The 15,939-nt window shown below is 36.8% G+C and overlaps 3 protein-coding genes across 5 annotated transcripts; 2 read left to right on the top strand and 1 right to left on the bottom strand.

Moving 5' to 3' along the window:
• Nucleotides 1-414: 414 nt before the first annotated feature.
• Nucleotides 415-4,716, bottom strand: rnf126 (ring finger protein 126). Of its 2 annotated transcripts, XM_020922339.2 has the most exons (10): nucleotides 4,602-4,716; nucleotides 3,945-4,046; nucleotides 3,189-3,247; nucleotides 3,056-3,122; nucleotides 2,741-2,979; nucleotides 2,215-2,283; nucleotides 2,071-2,140; nucleotides 1,873-1,966; nucleotides 1,269-1,384; nucleotides 415-1,154 (listed from the first exon to the last, which is right to left on the bottom strand). In XM_020922339.2, exons 2-10 carry the CDS (start codon nucleotides 4,017-4,019, stop codon nucleotides 1,005-1,007), a joined length of 939 nt encoding a protein of 312 aa, XP_020777998.1. In that variant the 5' UTR covers nucleotides 4,020-4,046; nucleotides 4,602-4,716; the 3' UTR covers nucleotides 415-1,004. The 2 variants fall into 2 exon arrangements, with proteins under 2 accessions (XP_020777998.1, XP_055006632.1); XM_055150657.1 differs by lacking the exon at nucleotides 4,602-4,716 and having other exon boundaries at nucleotides 3,056-3,080.
• On the top strand, nucleotides 4,051-8,682 carry sugp1 (SURP and G patch domain containing 1). The gene is made up of 14 exons (XM_055150655.1): nucleotides 4,051-4,382; nucleotides 4,652-4,835; nucleotides 5,416-5,519; nucleotides 5,629-5,871; nucleotides 6,024-6,147; nucleotides 6,234-6,334; nucleotides 6,609-6,732; nucleotides 6,805-7,091; nucleotides 7,339-7,445; nucleotides 7,521-7,698; nucleotides 7,764-7,870; nucleotides 7,938-8,083; nucleotides 8,185-8,314; nucleotides 8,388-8,682. The coding sequence occupies exons 1-14, from the start codon at nucleotides 4,364-4,366 to the stop codon at nucleotides 8,412-8,414; spliced, it is 1,881 nt and encodes a 626-aa protein (XP_055006630.1). The 5' UTR covers nucleotides 4,051-4,363; the 3' UTR covers nucleotides 8,415-8,682.
• Nucleotides 8,683-9,398: 716 nt separating this feature from the next.
• Nucleotides 9,399-15,574, top strand: stk11 (serine/threonine kinase 11). Of its 2 annotated transcripts, XM_055150656.1 has the most exons (12): nucleotides 9,399-9,555; nucleotides 10,198-10,320; nucleotides 10,627-10,929; nucleotides 11,790-11,873; nucleotides 11,966-12,055; nucleotides 12,247-12,379; nucleotides 12,465-12,601; nucleotides 12,696-12,823; nucleotides 13,174-13,231; nucleotides 13,329-13,522; nucleotides 13,947-14,169; nucleotides 14,928-15,574. In XM_055150656.1, exons 3-11 carry the CDS (start codon nucleotides 10,652-10,654, stop codon nucleotides 14,147-14,149), a joined length of 1,305 nt encoding a protein of 434 aa, XP_055006631.1. In that variant the 5' UTR covers nucleotides 9,399-9,555; nucleotides 10,198-10,320; nucleotides 10,627-10,651; the 3' UTR covers nucleotides 14,150-14,169; nucleotides 14,928-15,574. The 2 variants fall into 2 exon arrangements, 1 of the variants encoding a protein (XP_055006631.1); XR_008631797.1 differs by having other exon boundaries at nucleotides 10,198-10,929; nucleotides 13,947-14,274.
• Nucleotides 15,575-15,939: the final 365 nt, after the last annotated feature.

Genomic DNA, 15,939 nt, shown 5'->3' with positions numbered 1-15,939 from the left:
ACAGCACCAGCACCTTTGAATTGGTAACTAGAAAACATGTGACTAACCATCAGCTCAGTTTCTACAGCTGCAGTATATTTTTTCTGTACAGCTGTACATCTTACTGGAAAGGAAATCACTGCTTTTCTGGCTGTAAACAAAGAGAAAACTGTAAAAGATGCGAGCCAACTGTAAAAATCAAAATTATTCATGCTTGCCAAATTATTTGCCAAGTTATTTTTCCTGTCTGAATCAATTGTTGCTGAAGTGAAAGTGAAGAGTTGGTTTTGAACATCGACCTTTCATTCTTTTGCATTTCTCACATTCCAGTTCATTAAAGTCTTGCAGCCTTTAGTAACTTTTGGGTCACTCCAACCAGGAAAAGTACAAATCCAAAACTTGCCTAGGGTGTGAATAAACATAGGCTTCACTGTGTGTGTGTATATATATATTTCATTGTTCAATGAGTAAACTATAATGGAATCATATCTAGTAAAAACATTTCTAATTCCTAGCTGGCTTTCTTTAAAATATGTTTGTACAGAAATGTATTTATTCATCAAACTCACATACTAAAAACAATATTTTGTGCAAAATTAAAAAAAAACAAAAAAACAAACAAATGTGCAAATAAATAAAATGCAAAGATTCATACACTCTCCTCCCCTAAACCTCTATAACTGCAAAGTCACTGTCACTTCACAGTATAAAATGTATCTGTACACAACAATGGACATATCTCAAGGTTTGCATCAACACAATGTTTTAAAAGCATGTTGTTTTCAACAAATTTCTGAGCACCCCAGGTCAGTCTACACTCTCAGTTCCCAGGCTTTCTAGGCCTTCTGTAGGCAGTCTGCAACACCTACTCAAACACTTAAACGAAGCAGCAACAGAACTCCAGTAAAAGTTCAGCACAAGGAATGGTAACACATCCATCTTGACAAGTTATTCCCTTATGACAAGACCACAATCTTGGTTTAAGCTGCAATTTCAGTCTGTTCTTATGAGGCAGTCGTGAAAAACTAAGAATTGGCAGCATTTTCATTGCTTGGTGAACTGGGGGAGGATGATGATGATGATGAGGGGGAGAAGTTTATTCCTGATAATCCTGGTGGATCAGTGGCTGTGTTCTGTCCACTGAGACTTTTCCTGCACACAGGGCATGTATCATGCTGCAAGAAGACAACATCAAATAAAAATTAAAAATACATTTCATGTTTGAAATACTAACTATTTAATTCATACTTTACAAAGAATAAAAGGAATATGTGATGGCAAATCCATACCTGCTCCAGCCATGGCACTATACAGTCATTATGAAATAAATGATTGCATGGGAGTTGTCTGACACTCTCTGAAAGACTGTAGTCTTCTTTACAAACAGGACACTCTAAACCTGCACCTGAAAAAGACAGATTAGAGGCATAAATTATAATGCCAATTGTACATTATGTATGGGAGGAAGAGGGTGGGTAGGCCTGTCACGGTAAGAACTTTTGAAGTACGATATATTACTAAAAACAGATATAGGCGATATAAACGATAATACTGAAACAAATATATGCCACTGACACAATAACCCTAAAGCAGGATTGTGCACAAAAAACTATACTAAATGTATAATATGGTTAAAAACACAAACTCAATTAAATAAATACCAAAATACTTAAGTACTTAGTATATGTCTGTAATGAGTCATAGTTCTGTATTTGACTCTCTACAGAGCAAATATTTTTGTAGCACAGAAAAATGACAAAAAGTTCCCCACTAGTACTAAGAAAAAGTACCCACGATAAATACTGAGCCCCAAAAATGATTGTTCCATCTAACATATTGAAGGATAAGTCGATATAGTAATTATCATGACAGGCCTAGGGAAAATGTCTTTACCAACATGGTCTTCTGTTATGGCAATCGTGGGTAAACTTTTTATTCTTTCCCTGTCAGCAGGTGGAGGCCCTGTGTTTTCAAACTGGTTCAATAACTACAAGAAGAATACAGGTGTGTAAAATCAACAAATGAATATAACATTTTTCTTTCATTTCCTGCATCTCAAATTAACTAGTCAAAATACAGAACAAAAGCTACCTGTGTAATAATTGCATCAAGTCCATTGGCACCCCAAGCGTAGTCCATTGGGTTTGAATGTAGCATACCCCTAAATACAATCCACATAGCAATAAAATACTAGCAAGTATGACTCAGTGCCAGACATGTGTCATAAGTACTCACCATGGTCCCATTCCGATATTTGGCATTGCCGTAGGTGCAATAATTCCATTTACTAACTGCTGAATAATTCTATAATCCAAACCAAAATAAAGTTATTTTTACCCACAGTTCTCCCAAAGGGCAAAATATACTTTAAAGAGACCCTCTCTTTAAAGTATATTTAGCCTTTTTAACTGCTAACACATTATGGATCACCATGTTAACTTTTACTGTTTTGAAAATGTTATATTCATTGTTTTGCGTTTATAAGTTTCACCTTCTTTTTGAGATTCTGAGTCTCCCCTTGAACATACTAATATATATATATATATATATATATATATATATATATATATATATATATATATATATATATATATATATATATATATATATATACACACACACACACACATACATACATACATACATACACGAAGATTACATATATTATACCATTATAGCATGGTAGTAAGCTCAAAAATATTTTTTGCATAATAACCCCAATTTAAAATTTTACTATTTGTTTTAATATTGAAAGTCTCACCCCTCTAATGTAGGCACTCCTTCATGACGCATACCCTGACGCCGAGTCCCATGCCGCCCTCGTGGTTGCCTGGCACTGTATCGTTGCCGTGATGCCATTTCTCGTTCTCTTCTGTTTTCAGTTTCTCTGTTGTCCTCTGGTGGAAGTCGTGTTCGCAGATCAAAGTTGTCATCAAAAATTCCAAGGGCAAATGGACCATAACCAGAGGGAAATGTGAAAAGGTGTTGCTGATCCATATGCTATTGTAAAAGAGGAACATTAATACTGAGATTATATCATTTTATTATTTTAAAGAGATATAAAAGCTTTGCTAACCTCAAAGACTGGTCGGTTTTGGTCACTGGAGGAGGAAGAGGATGAAGATGTTGACCCATTTTCAGTACTGATCAACAATAGTAAAATATTTAGTCAAAGCAGTAATATGAACATCCAAATTAACTTAACATACCTCCTTTCTTCAGGTAATTCCTCGATGAACCCAGACTCACAAAGTGGACACGTGTAATCCTATGACACAAGTTCCATTAACAATTCTATCATTTAAATGCACCATAATTATGAATATTATGCTTAACAGCTCACAGCTTAATTGATTAGTACAATTTGCTAGTACTTCATATTTATTATAAAAAATGTCAACATATGAGAGCAGATAGAGTAAAAAGCTACAAAAAACATTTAAGAAGCCACTAGAAATAGCGACTCCATCCTGGAGCTGTCTCTGGACTCAAAAGGGTCTTAGCCAAGCTCACATGCTGGACCATGAGTCTCACCCCCGGCAACTCTTATTTGTGCACCATATCATTAAGAATATCTTGATATATCTTTCATATTTGTTCGACAAATTTTGGTTCCCCTTTATTACTGTGAAAGACACACACGCTGTTGTCATAACTTGGGAATAAATCATCACCACAGCAAACACCCTTGGCATTAACCTACATTTATAATATGTTGATTTTATTTTTTTAATTTAGAATAACAAAACTGAAGAGCTACAGACTACAATTAAGGTAGCATTAACAAGTTACACGTCAATATTTCTACTGTCTCTCTATTATGGTGTATAGAGCTGGCTAATTAGCATAGCCCCTGCACAGTAATGTTTCTGACGTGACTAACAAATCACTGCGAACTCAAGTATGTAGTGAAAAACATACCGGAGCAAAGCCGAGCATAGCTAAACAACAGCTATTATCCTTACCGGCAGATGCGGACTAATCTCTGCTGAGCAGCGGTGACAGAAAAACCGGTTGGGTCGTGGGGGAGCTTCTGCCATTTTTAGCAGGGAGTCCTTTGGTACGTTCTGGACGGATAGCAACAAGGATCAACAAACCTTAACCCAGCAGCGAAAAGAGGTGCAGAGTAAAAACGGAAACTATAGAAATTACAACAGAACAGAAATGTTAAAACTACGTAAATTCAGTTTGTTACATTATTCTACGTTTAACCTAACAGAGAAGGCATTGTGATAAGATTTTATAATGACTTAAAGGCCCCTTTCAGCTTGTACAAATTATACTTTTATTTTTGCACGATTTGTAACCGGAAGTTGTGGCTGTGTTATGGAAGGCCTTGAGGTACTCGGATTTTGTTAACGGGTTGCTTAAACCGATCAAAGACATGGACCCGAACGAAACAGGTAAAGTATATTCAGCAACTAAAAAGGGATTAAACCTGGTAACACGCTTCAAATAGTCAATTCAATAAATCTTAACTATACATGTAAAAAAAAAAAAAATCCAAATCTATTCGCTTAACGCGACGTTAGCTAACATATTAGCTTAGCCATTCTTATGTCAAAGTTTTACCATTGTTGCATTTTAAAAGCTAAATAAATATATGTAAGATCTTGCTGTACATATTGTAGTTGAAATTAAGCTGTTCATTAGATGAATGTCTGTCTTTTAGGACATGGATGTTGGAAGCCGAAGACTCCTATGACACAGGCACAGAAACATAAACAGAACATGAATATCCTGCGCCAGGAAAAGCTCATAGCGCAGAAAAAACGTGAAATCGAGGAAAAACTGGCACGACAGGCACAGATGAATGCAAAGACAACTAACATTAATAATAAAGCTTTGCAGTCAGCGTAAGTAGTCCTTAGTATTATGTAAGCGCGTTATGTTCAGTATTCCCGAATGGAGGCAAGTGGATTCAAAAATGAAGTAGACCATGATATATTTATAATGATAACATCAGATCTGAATACTTGCAAACTGTAAGTAGTGTTTATAACAAAGAAGCAATGATTATGAATTTTTAAGGCAGAAATGGCAGTTTGCTTTTCTACATCAGTGGTGAAAGAATATATTGTTTTCTAGTCCCAAAATTGTATTTGACTTTCACAAAAATAGTATAATTTGTGGTTTGAACATAGCTGTAGATAAAATGAAAAACTATTACGTGGGTCAACTATTTCAAGTATTTTCCAGTCAAACCTAAAACTCTTTAAGGATTTTGCCTTAATCAAAAGCACTTAGTTTCTTTATATAATATCACATTAAATGACCAAATAATGTAATGTTAATTCTCCATTTAATGTTTCTCATTTGGAATGGGATTATTTTCCACTTCACTTTTGCTTACACTTGTCTCAATTTCAGAATTTAAGAATGTATTTGATTACAGATTTCTAAGGGTCATCTTTGTTCTCTTTTTTTGTTTGTCAGTTGTTCTACTTCTCCTGATCTTGCCTCATCAAACAAATTTGCAAATGATGGAAGCTTTTTGCAGCAGTTTATGAAGATGCAGAAAGACAAGCCTCCTGTTTCTGGTTTGTTTATTTACTCAATTAAACTATAATTTACTCAATATTTTACTCAATTTGACATTGTTCAAATCAGTGGAATGAGCCATCCAGTTATTTATTCATTTATTTTTAGGTGCTCCCAATGACAAAAACAATTCAGGCTCTTCTTCATCAGCAGGAAATGTACAACAAAAAAAAAGTATTCTTTTTGGCAAGCGACCAGGACTTGGTGTCAGTAGCATGATAAGCCAATTCAAGACTTTCTCTCAGTCCAAGAAAACCCCTATTCTGAGCCAAAGACCAAGTGCCTTTTGTTCCTCAGAGGGTGAAGATGACGATGAGGAAGCGGATTACTCCAGATTTTTAGAGATTAAAGGTAATTTAGGACTTGTGCTATTTACAGTACTTTGGGACCCTCCATGGCATGGATATTTCATTACATCTTCTCAATACTGCCATGGCACAGTTGGCTTGTACCTGGCAGTGTATTGGTAATCTTAAAACAATGTTTTGATAGCCTGCTTAAAGTCTCTCCCCCAGAGGATTCTGATACCCGACTCATTATTGACAAGATGGCCTCTTTTGTGGCTGAAGGGGGACCTGATCTTGAGAGAAAAGCTAGAGAAGACTACAAAGATGATCCAGTTTTCTCGTAAGTCAATCTGTCAGTATTTCGCAATTTTAACAGCAAAGATTTATAATATTAAATAACAATCATGGTTGTTTTTGCTTCTAAAGATTTTTATATGATAAGGGCAGCAGTGATTATCTGTACTTTAAAAGAAAAATTGCAGAACTACAAAGGGGCCTTCAAAAACCTGACAATATTTCTGATTGTGGTAAGGGCAAATTTAAATTTTCTTTTTTATTATGTTATTGTCATTATTATTTGTGCTTAAAGGTGGTGCGTAAATCACAAAACATACCAAATTAAATAATTTCTGCTTATGCAGCCCCACTATTTTTGTTTATTAAAACATTGTTAGAACATTTGCCCATCATGTTTCCTTCCTTGTTTTATACTATTGGCTCTAGAGGGTGTGTGAGAGCACGTTCAATACGATGCAGTATTTGAGTGTGAATTGAGTCCAAGTACTGATAGGATGCTTAAAGTCTCCCCCCCAGTGGACCCCGAAACCCAACAAGTCGCTGAGAAGCTGGCTAGATTTGTGGCAGAGGGTGGAGCAGAGGTAGAAGCCATCGCTGTGGGACGCAATAAAGACAACCCTGCCTTCAGGTCAGCTGGTGCAAAACAATACAATCAATTGACATGTGCAGTTTGTTGTAATAAATGCTATGTTTTCTACAGTTTTTTGTATGATCATCAAAGTCCAGCCTATCGCTTTTACAAAGAGAAAGTAAAGGAGTACAGTGGTGCAGTCTCTTATACAGCCTCACCAACAACACCAGAGCTCCAACCTTCATCTCATCCATCGGCCTTGAACTCCCCTTCTTCCAGCACAGACACCCCACCTGTTAAACGGAAGAGAAAGAGTCGATGGGGGTCTGAAGATGATAAAGTACAGCTGCCTATTCCATCTATTGTTATTCCAGAGGATGTGGGATTTCCTCAACCCAACATACCTTCACTCTCTGGTATTAAAACATTAATTCTATTATTAAGTAAATATAATACATGTATAATCTAAAATGAAAATTAATTACTTGAATGAACTGTTTCACTATAAGCATTGTGACTTTTGTTGACAAAACCTCACCGTGTTCTCTGCTTACATGCTTAGATAAAAAGCTCCTTCAACTGCAGCTTCTTATAAGAAACAGAAATTGAATAAATGTTTAAATTGGATCATTGGTATACTTACTAACTGTTCTACAATTTCAGCCCAAGAGTTGAAGGGTCTTGGTTACAACAAGGGGAAGCCTCTTGGCTTGGTTGGAGTCACTGAATTATCAGAAGATCAGAAGAAACAGTTAAAAGAACAGCAAGAGGTATACGAACAAGGCTTAAACACATCCTCCAAGATTGAAAAAAACAAGAGTTACATAAGAGATTTTTTTTAATAGATGCAAGAAATGTTTGATATGATTATGAAACACAAGCGTGCAATGGCAGACATGCAGGTGATGTGGGAAAAAGCTATGAGAGAGCATCAACATGAATATGATAGTGATGAAGAGGTAGACCAAAGTGATGGGACCTGGGAGCACCAACTCAGGAAGATGGAAATGGAGAAAACACGCGGTGAGACTCATAGCATAGTTTTTGTTTTGTGAAGCAACAACTAAACAATTTTTCTGTGGTCTCAGAGTGGGCCGAGTCTCTTACTGAAATGGGCAAAGGAAAACACTTTATTGGTGACTTTCTGCCTCCCGAAGAGCTAGAAAAATTTATGGAGACATTTAAAGCACTGAAGGTTCTAAATAAAAAAAAATTTCAGTTTTTATTATCATATGGACTAAACGATGTATTTCTACCCATAGGAGGGTCGAGACCCTGATTACTCAGAATACAAAGAGTTTAAATTGACAGTGGAAAATCTAGGTTTTCGAATGCTAATGAAGATGGGCTGGAAAGAAGGAGAAGGCCTTGGAAGTGAGGGTCAAGGAATTAAAGCACCAGTTAACAAGTAATCACATATTTATAGCGATAGTAAATGTACAAAATATTAAATGATGCTTTGAATTTTTCATTTTTATTTTTTTTAACTTTGTGTTTGTTTCTTTTTAGGGGAACTGTTGCTGTAGATGGAGCAGGTTTGGGAATTGACCGTCCAGCAGAGCTTACAAAGAGTGACGATGAATATGACGCCTTTAGAAAGCGAATGATGCTTGCCTACCGCTTCAGGCCTAATCCACTGGTAACACACATTTGAAGTTTACATTAAAAAATACACTCTGATTTAATGAATAATTGTGTTTTTTTTTTTGCAGAACAACCCTCGAAGACCATATTACTGAATTTAAGGGATCAGTCTAATGTTCAATCAGTAAAACTAATTTAAAAATGTGTTATGTTAAAAGGAGAACAATGTAAAGATATCTTTTTACATTATAATTTTATACTACTTGCATTTCACTTAATGCCTTGTGCAATATTAAGTATTACATTTCCTCACTATTAAGTTACTTTACAAGTTTAGCTGTTGGTGTATGTTTTTATGCATCTGTTCATGCAAAAAAGGTCACTGTATTTTTTGTGCTAATTAAAATCAGATGATTTGCTCCACTATTAAATGTAATTAATGGAGTGTCTATGCCCAGTGATAAGAGTATTTTATTTAACAGGGTGGGGTTCTCTGCATGTTCTATAGCAGGCATGTCCAAACTATGTGGCCCTCAGACAAATTTTTCTTGGCCCTCAGACGTCTAGGTGAATTGGCCTAAATTACAAAAATATTTTTTTACTGCAAGTTTTTTGAAAATCTACTTTGATAAAGCCAATATTGAATATTTAGTGTGTGGTTTTAAGGATCTTAGCATGAATAAAGACTGATGGCTCATTCTAATGTGTTAAACATGCACAGATTTCAATTATTCACTGTATTGAGCATCAGTCTACGGCCCTCGATCGGCCCTCGGCTTTGTCTGTGTTTAGATATGTGGCCTTTGATGAAAAAAGTTTGGACACCCCTGTTCTATAGCATCAAATCATCTTCCTGAAGTATCGGAGAAGTGTGTATTCTTGGCTTACCCGAATAGGGTCATACTTCAGCAGGACGTTTTGAGTGGACATACACAAAACAACTGTTTAGGAATGGTCACAACCTCATCACAGTAGTAAACTATGATAAATAAAACACACATTAACATAGCAGAAGATTGCCACGCTGCAGTAAACGACTAGTATTTAGAATAATATAACGTGAATGAGTTGGGCTCTTTCCGCATTTGGATCCTTCATATCTTTTCGTCCTTCCCATCTCAAAAAGTTTGGTTTGACGCAGTAACGTAGAGGCTGTCAGTGAGTTGAAGGGGAGGTAAACAAGATGGCGACAACCTGAGTAGCAGAGCAAAGCGAAGATTCAACATTAGTTAGCTTTCTCAGCACCAGCAAAACATATTTCACGGTGACTGACATCAAAGCGAAAACCATCAAAAGGTATACATATGTATTACCGTACTCAAGTTAGCTTTATTTTACGATTATTCGTAGGACTTAACTGCTAGCCATGCACACCCCGGTTAGCATGTTCTAGCTTGGTATAGTTGCACGGTGTCTTCTAGTTTTATGTATGCAATCTCAGATTATTGCTTAGTATTATTACAATTATGGGAAGACCATCTTTACCTGCAAAGCATTTCATCTTTATGTAGCGCTTTAGTCGAAGAAGTGAGCTAGCGAAGGCTAGCGGCAATGCTATAACGTCAAACCCAAAGTTGATTAGCTTCTGCTTATCACCGAGGCTAACAACAGAAATGCTACTGCTAAACTTTATAATCCTAAATCTGGTCGCTTTAACAAAACAAGCATTGGTGCAGCTTTGGTGAAACAGCTTGTTTACATTATAATTTGTGATGCAACTATGAAGACACTCATGCTGACATAGTACTAGTTTATTGAACGATACTTTCTTGCTATCAACTGCGTATATTTTTATAATTTTAATTATTGCAATGCCATATTACTAAAGGTATCACGTTAATAATCACATTTGCTCTGCACAGTAACCTACTGCGTTCATGGACGGTTGTCAAGAAAGACTTACATGATGAAATCCTGAATTGATTTTTATGTTGTCAGGTACACATTAAAAATGAAGCGGTGTGGTCTAAATGGTCAGTGACCCACAGGAGCCGACCAGATCCCTGTTGTATTTTGTTTGGATCCAGGATAATACAACACACTGATGAATCCTAAAAAAAGGTTTGCGATGGAGCATAAACTCAAAGAATGCCGCATGTGCTTAAAGCAGTGCTTTTTGTTTTTATCAACATCTGACTAGTATTAGTGACCTACAAGTGGAATTCCAATACATAGAGGTTAAGTTTATCTGATCAACCCAATAAGGATGCACGTCTGTTGAATCTGTGCTGAGTGTGACAGGATCTAACCTGTCGATTCTTCTCAAGTTTAAAACTTGGCACACACGTTCAAAGATCTTGTTTTTGCATTCCATATTTTGGTTAAACTCTCCACAATCAGAAAGAGTACAGCATATTTTTTACACAGAGGACTGAATCAAGGATAATCCACCATGAGCACCGGTGATCTTCATCAACTTGACTATCTCAATGAAAATGAACTGATGGATACTTTTATTCACCGTATTGACTCAACTGAGGTGATCTATCAGCCACGCCGGAAGAGAGCTAAGCTAATAGGAAAGTACCTTATGGGGGACCTACTGGGTGAGGGATCCTATGGTAAAGTCAAAGAGATGTTGGACTCAGAGACTCTCTGTCGTAGAGCTGTTAAGATACTGAAGAAGAAGAAGCTGAGGAGAATTCCTAATGGAGAAGCTAATGTCAAAAAGTGAGTACATTTCATTAGTACAATTTGTAAATGTATATAAATCTGAGTAATGACAGCATGTATGTTATGTCATAACAAGACTGCATATGAATGACAATATAAAATAACAAGCATTCATCTCTTTCTCTTATTTCAAGTAGCAATTGTGAAACAAGGGAGTTGAGAGACAGGAGGATTATTATTTTTCTTGTGTCTAGGTTCTTGAAACCCAAATATGCTTTTGTTAATTACTTTAGATAAAAAAAATTTAATCTTTCAGCAGTCCAGTGTTCTCCAGTTGCTATATGTCTACTATCCTACTGCCATATCATTCTTGAGTAATACTGTTCAGTCTAAGGCTAGGTGACCCAACAAGTAAATCTATATATTTTTTCTCATTATGATCAGTCAAGATCATTCACAGGTTTTTCTGTCCTAATAAAACAAATGGCTTTATTAATTTCCTGAAGATAAAATTCACACTTTTGATCAGTACCTTTAACACAACAAAAAATGATAAGTTTCTTCTTCCAAAGTTTGAACTCCAAACCACATGCACAATTGCACATAGTTGCCTGTGCATGAATGTGATATGTGGGTGAGTGATAGCTGTTGGACAGTGTGGCTGTTGGTACAGATTGACAGCCTTGTCACCACAGTGTGGAGTGAAAGAATAATGCAAGAAGTTGTAAAGCAATTGAGTGTCTGGAAAAGCACAAATATATTCAATTTTTTATGATCAAACAGGCTTTCAAATTAGATCTAAATTCAGAAATCAGATTTATATGACTAGTGTAACTATTGTTGTGTGCACAATGCTTTTCTTTTTTTTCCTTTCCCCAGTCAGCTATTCATCAATATCATAATCTCTGAATTTACAGGGAAATTCAACTGCTACGAAGACTACAACACAAGAATGTGATTCAGTTAGTAGATGTTCTCTACAATGAAGAGAAGCAAAAAATATATCCTTGTCAAGTTTGTTGTTAGTTTACATCATGTGGTGTTCTGCTTGTTTTATATGTAAATACTGCTAACTTCCCTTGACTTGGTGCACGTATATGGTGATGGAGTACTGTGTATGTGGGATGCAGGAAATGCTGGACAGTGTTCCAGAGAAAAGGTTTCCAGTATTTCAAGCTCACGGGTGAGTGTCTTCTCTTTCTCTCAGTCCTTTTGGCTATATTTAGTCCAACACACTCTGCAGTCTCAGCCGCAGACCCAAATTTAGATTCAAGACACCATGGCCTTTACTTTGGCAGCATGTATGAAAACTTGGGTTGTAACCATTTAATCCAGATGTCATTCATATTATTTAAAAACCTTTACCCTTTGCAGGTACTTTTGCCAACTAATAGATGGCCTTGAATATTTGCACAGCCAGGGAATAGTCCACAAAGACATTAAACCGGGGAATCTGCTGCTGACCACTGATGGAACATTAAAGATCTCAGACCTTGGTGTAGCAGAGGTAACTGTTCACAATTTAAGATTACAAAATGAAAAGATATTTTTACTGATTAAAAACAATTAGATTTCTTTTATGTTATTTGTAGGCTCTTCATCCATTTGCTGACGATGACACATGTCGTACCAGCCAGGGCTCTCCGGCTTTCCAACCTCCAGAAATTGCAAATGGGCTGGATACCTTTTCAGGCTTTAAAGTGGACATTTGGTCTGCAGGAGTAACACTGTTAGTAAAAAAAAAAAAAAAAAAAGACAAATGAAAAAGGGAAAAGTGAAGAGTGAATGACCATTACAAATGCTTCTGTCTGTGTTTCATGCAGATACAACATTACAACAAGTCTTTATCCATTTGAGGGGGACAATATCTATAAGCTATTTGAAAATATCGGAAAGGGAGATTACACTATTCCTGAGGAGTGTGGACCTCTTTTGTCAGACCTGCTGCAAGGTTTGTGTGTTACTCTGAAAACATTTTAAGGGTGTGCTAAAAAGCTGAGGAAAATTGTATAATTTAACTTTTTCGCATCCAGTAGGTGGAATTGTAGAATAGGAGTTTACCAGCCAAACTTTCTGGTGCTAGTTTGATTTGGAGGCAGCAGAAGAATATACACTGTTATCAGTGCAAAGAATGTTCTATTCTGCTTGTCATTAAATTAAACTAGTTCACAGCACTTTTTGAAGATTATAACAATAATGTAATTTATGTAACCGTTGTTCTAGCAGTGATTTATAGCTGCATAAAAAACATATATTTAAGATTATGGCATTAGTGAGTAAATAACATAATTTGTTAATCAGGGATGCTGGAGTATGATCCTGCCAAGAGGTTTTCTATACAGAACATAAGACAACACAAGTGAGTGATTATATCTTAAAATATTAAAAAGAAATGTTCCATCTTGTAATATACTTTTTTTTACTGTATACATTTCACCTTTTTCAATATGGCTTAGCTGGGTGCGTAAGAAACACCCTCCATCAGAGCGCCCGGTGCCAATTCCAGCCAATGCTGAGAGCAGAGACCCCTGGCGCAGTATGACCGTGGTCCCCTATCTGGAGGATCTGCACGGCTACACGGAGGAGGATGATGATGAACTCTACGATGGAGAGGATGAGATCATTTACACTCAGGACTTCACAGTACCAGGTGAATAATGTCTGCTAATAGGCAAGAAATACTAGTTTAGTTTGTAAAACAAAAGTGCACTAGAGTGTAGGGTAGAGTAAAAAAAACTGAGGCTTATGTGGTTATGTACAGTACTGTGTGTCTACATTGTTGTGCACTAGGTGCAGTTGACATTGTAGTACAAGATTAATACAGATGGATGCAATGGAAGTACAGAGCGAGCAGTCTTCATTGTAAAATAAGAGTCCCATCTAAATAAAGTATTTGAGTGTGAATGGTTATTCCATTCTGCAGATCTTCTTTCAAGACATTTAACAAAGTATTTTTGCTACAGTTTGTAGCTATGATTTTTTTTTTTTTATTGGTTGTGTATTGGGACATTTTATACTATAGTAGATGTTACAAACTGAATTATCAAACACTGGTTTATTTTTGTTGTCTTTAGGACAAGTGTCTGATGAAGATCTAGCAACTGCAGACAACAGTCCTGCTATGGCTAAACCAGTTTGTGCAAATGGAACAGAGGGGGTGTCTCTCAACAACAAAGCCAAAGCAGAAAGGCGATCATCCTCCTCATCAAACCCCTCACGAAAAGGAGTTTCCACAGCCAGCAAGATTCGCAAGCTCTCCACCTGCAAACAACAGTGACCCCCCCCCCCAACTCACTGGTGTGTGTTTGAGCTTTAAGCTGGGCTTACACTGTGTGATATTCAGGCTGAATTTGAGATGTTTTGGGGCAGCTCAAGTCGGGCCAAATTTCAGCTGCTTACAATGTGAGTGTTTACAAAATTGCGCAGTGTACGCTCATCTTCATTTGCTCTAGTCCTAGAATCTATTAGTAAACTCAAACATCTTGATGCTCAGCATAATGTAATACATTACTATATGCAAAATGTTTCATTTTTGACTATTAAGAATTAAGAAAAGACTCCCCAAATAAAAAGAATAGTCTCAGACACTCACCCAAGAACTCAATGCCACCAAAGCTTGAAGAAGGCGGCACTCGTCAGTGTGTTTTCAGTGTGTCCTGGTTTTATACATTTTCAGTGCCTAATATTTCTAAATGACCTGTACCTTTTTCGCAAGCACCATTTGTTATGTAGATTCCAGTAGCTCCCTGTCTCAGTTGAATTGCAGGGAGATGGGAGATGCGTAATAGAAAAGGGTTGATGTTGGGTTGGTAGTGCAATGACCCACCACCACTCAGTCAGTTTTCACATCGTCTTATGTATGTACTTGAAAAAGGGACTTGTATTCCTTAATCATCTTCTAAATATCTGCCCATACTACAGGGTGTGAGTGTGGCATAGCACGCTGCTGTGATTGATCCTTGGTTATAACAGAACTATTTTACATTTCCCTGTGTAAACTTGCATTATGAAATCTAATCTGTCTTTAATATCATTAAAGTTTACTATTCCCACAGGTCTGTCTGTCCTGGACTGGTCCAAGTTTGGAGATAAATCTGCTAAGACTGGTGTCCTTCTAGAAACTGGACTTCTAGTGTGCCGAGTTATTTGAGTTATGAAGGGACGCCAAATTAGAAAATTAAATTAATCAAAGATCCCCTGGCTGTCAAGATGGTGCTCCTTTTCTCCTTCATCTCCAGAAATACTCATCTCCTCTGTCTCTTCCCATCTTCATCTTCAAAGTGTTGTACTGGACTCAAAGGATCGCCTCTGTTCACTTTGGCCCACTAGTGTTTTATTTTATTACATTTTGTTTTGACAGAACCCTAATGACAGTTTTAAAAGCATTGTGATGTTGTAACAATTAAAGAAAAAATCTTATCATATTCTGTATTTAAATCTTTGAGAACATTTATAATAGTCCTTTTAACTCCCACCAACACAAACCTGCATGCTGTATTGAGCTGAAGAAAACAGAAAGCAGACTGAAAGACTGAAGCCTTGAACTCCACTGCTGGTCTGTTAGGGATTTTAAGTATTTTCTTTTTCAAAAATATTTTTTAATTATTATTTATATGAATGTCCTGAACAGGTCTTGTTGAATGATCCTATTCATTTAAGTTGAGTCTATTTTTGTTATGCAATACAGTTCAGTTGTTATGTACTGCTATTTGGTCATTCTTGGTGTCCATTTTAGTACTAGTCTTCCTAAGAGGGTGTTATAACAGCAGTTTTGTTGTCAGATTAGGGAATAAATAGAGCTAAAGTAGCTGGGCTGCAGGCACTGTGGATCGGCATCCCAGTCACAGTTGCCAGTTTTCCATGGAAGCCTCTTTGATGTGCCGATCACATCTAAAGCACTCTCCTCTTACGCAGCCTGGTCCATCATCAGTCTAGTAATAGATCACTGAGCAGGTGAGTCACTGCTCTGATGGAGGAGGGAGCAGTGCCTTCTACGTCAGCAAGGACCACTCGAAAAGAATGCCTTGGCACGTTTTTCTGCATCAGAACTATGTGGGATTTCACACA

The sequence above is a fragment of the Boleophthalmus pectinirostris genome, unplaced genomic scaffold (assembly GCF_026225935.1).
Source record: "Boleophthalmus pectinirostris isolate CB_2022bp ecotype Guang Dong unplaced genomic scaffold, ASM2622593v1 HiC_scaffold_144, whole genome shotgun sequence".
Lineage (NCBI taxonomy): Eukaryota > Metazoa > Chordata > Actinopteri > Gobiiformes > Gobiidae > Boleophthalmus > Boleophthalmus pectinirostris.
This window is presented reverse-complemented; position numbering and strand designations above follow the sequence as displayed.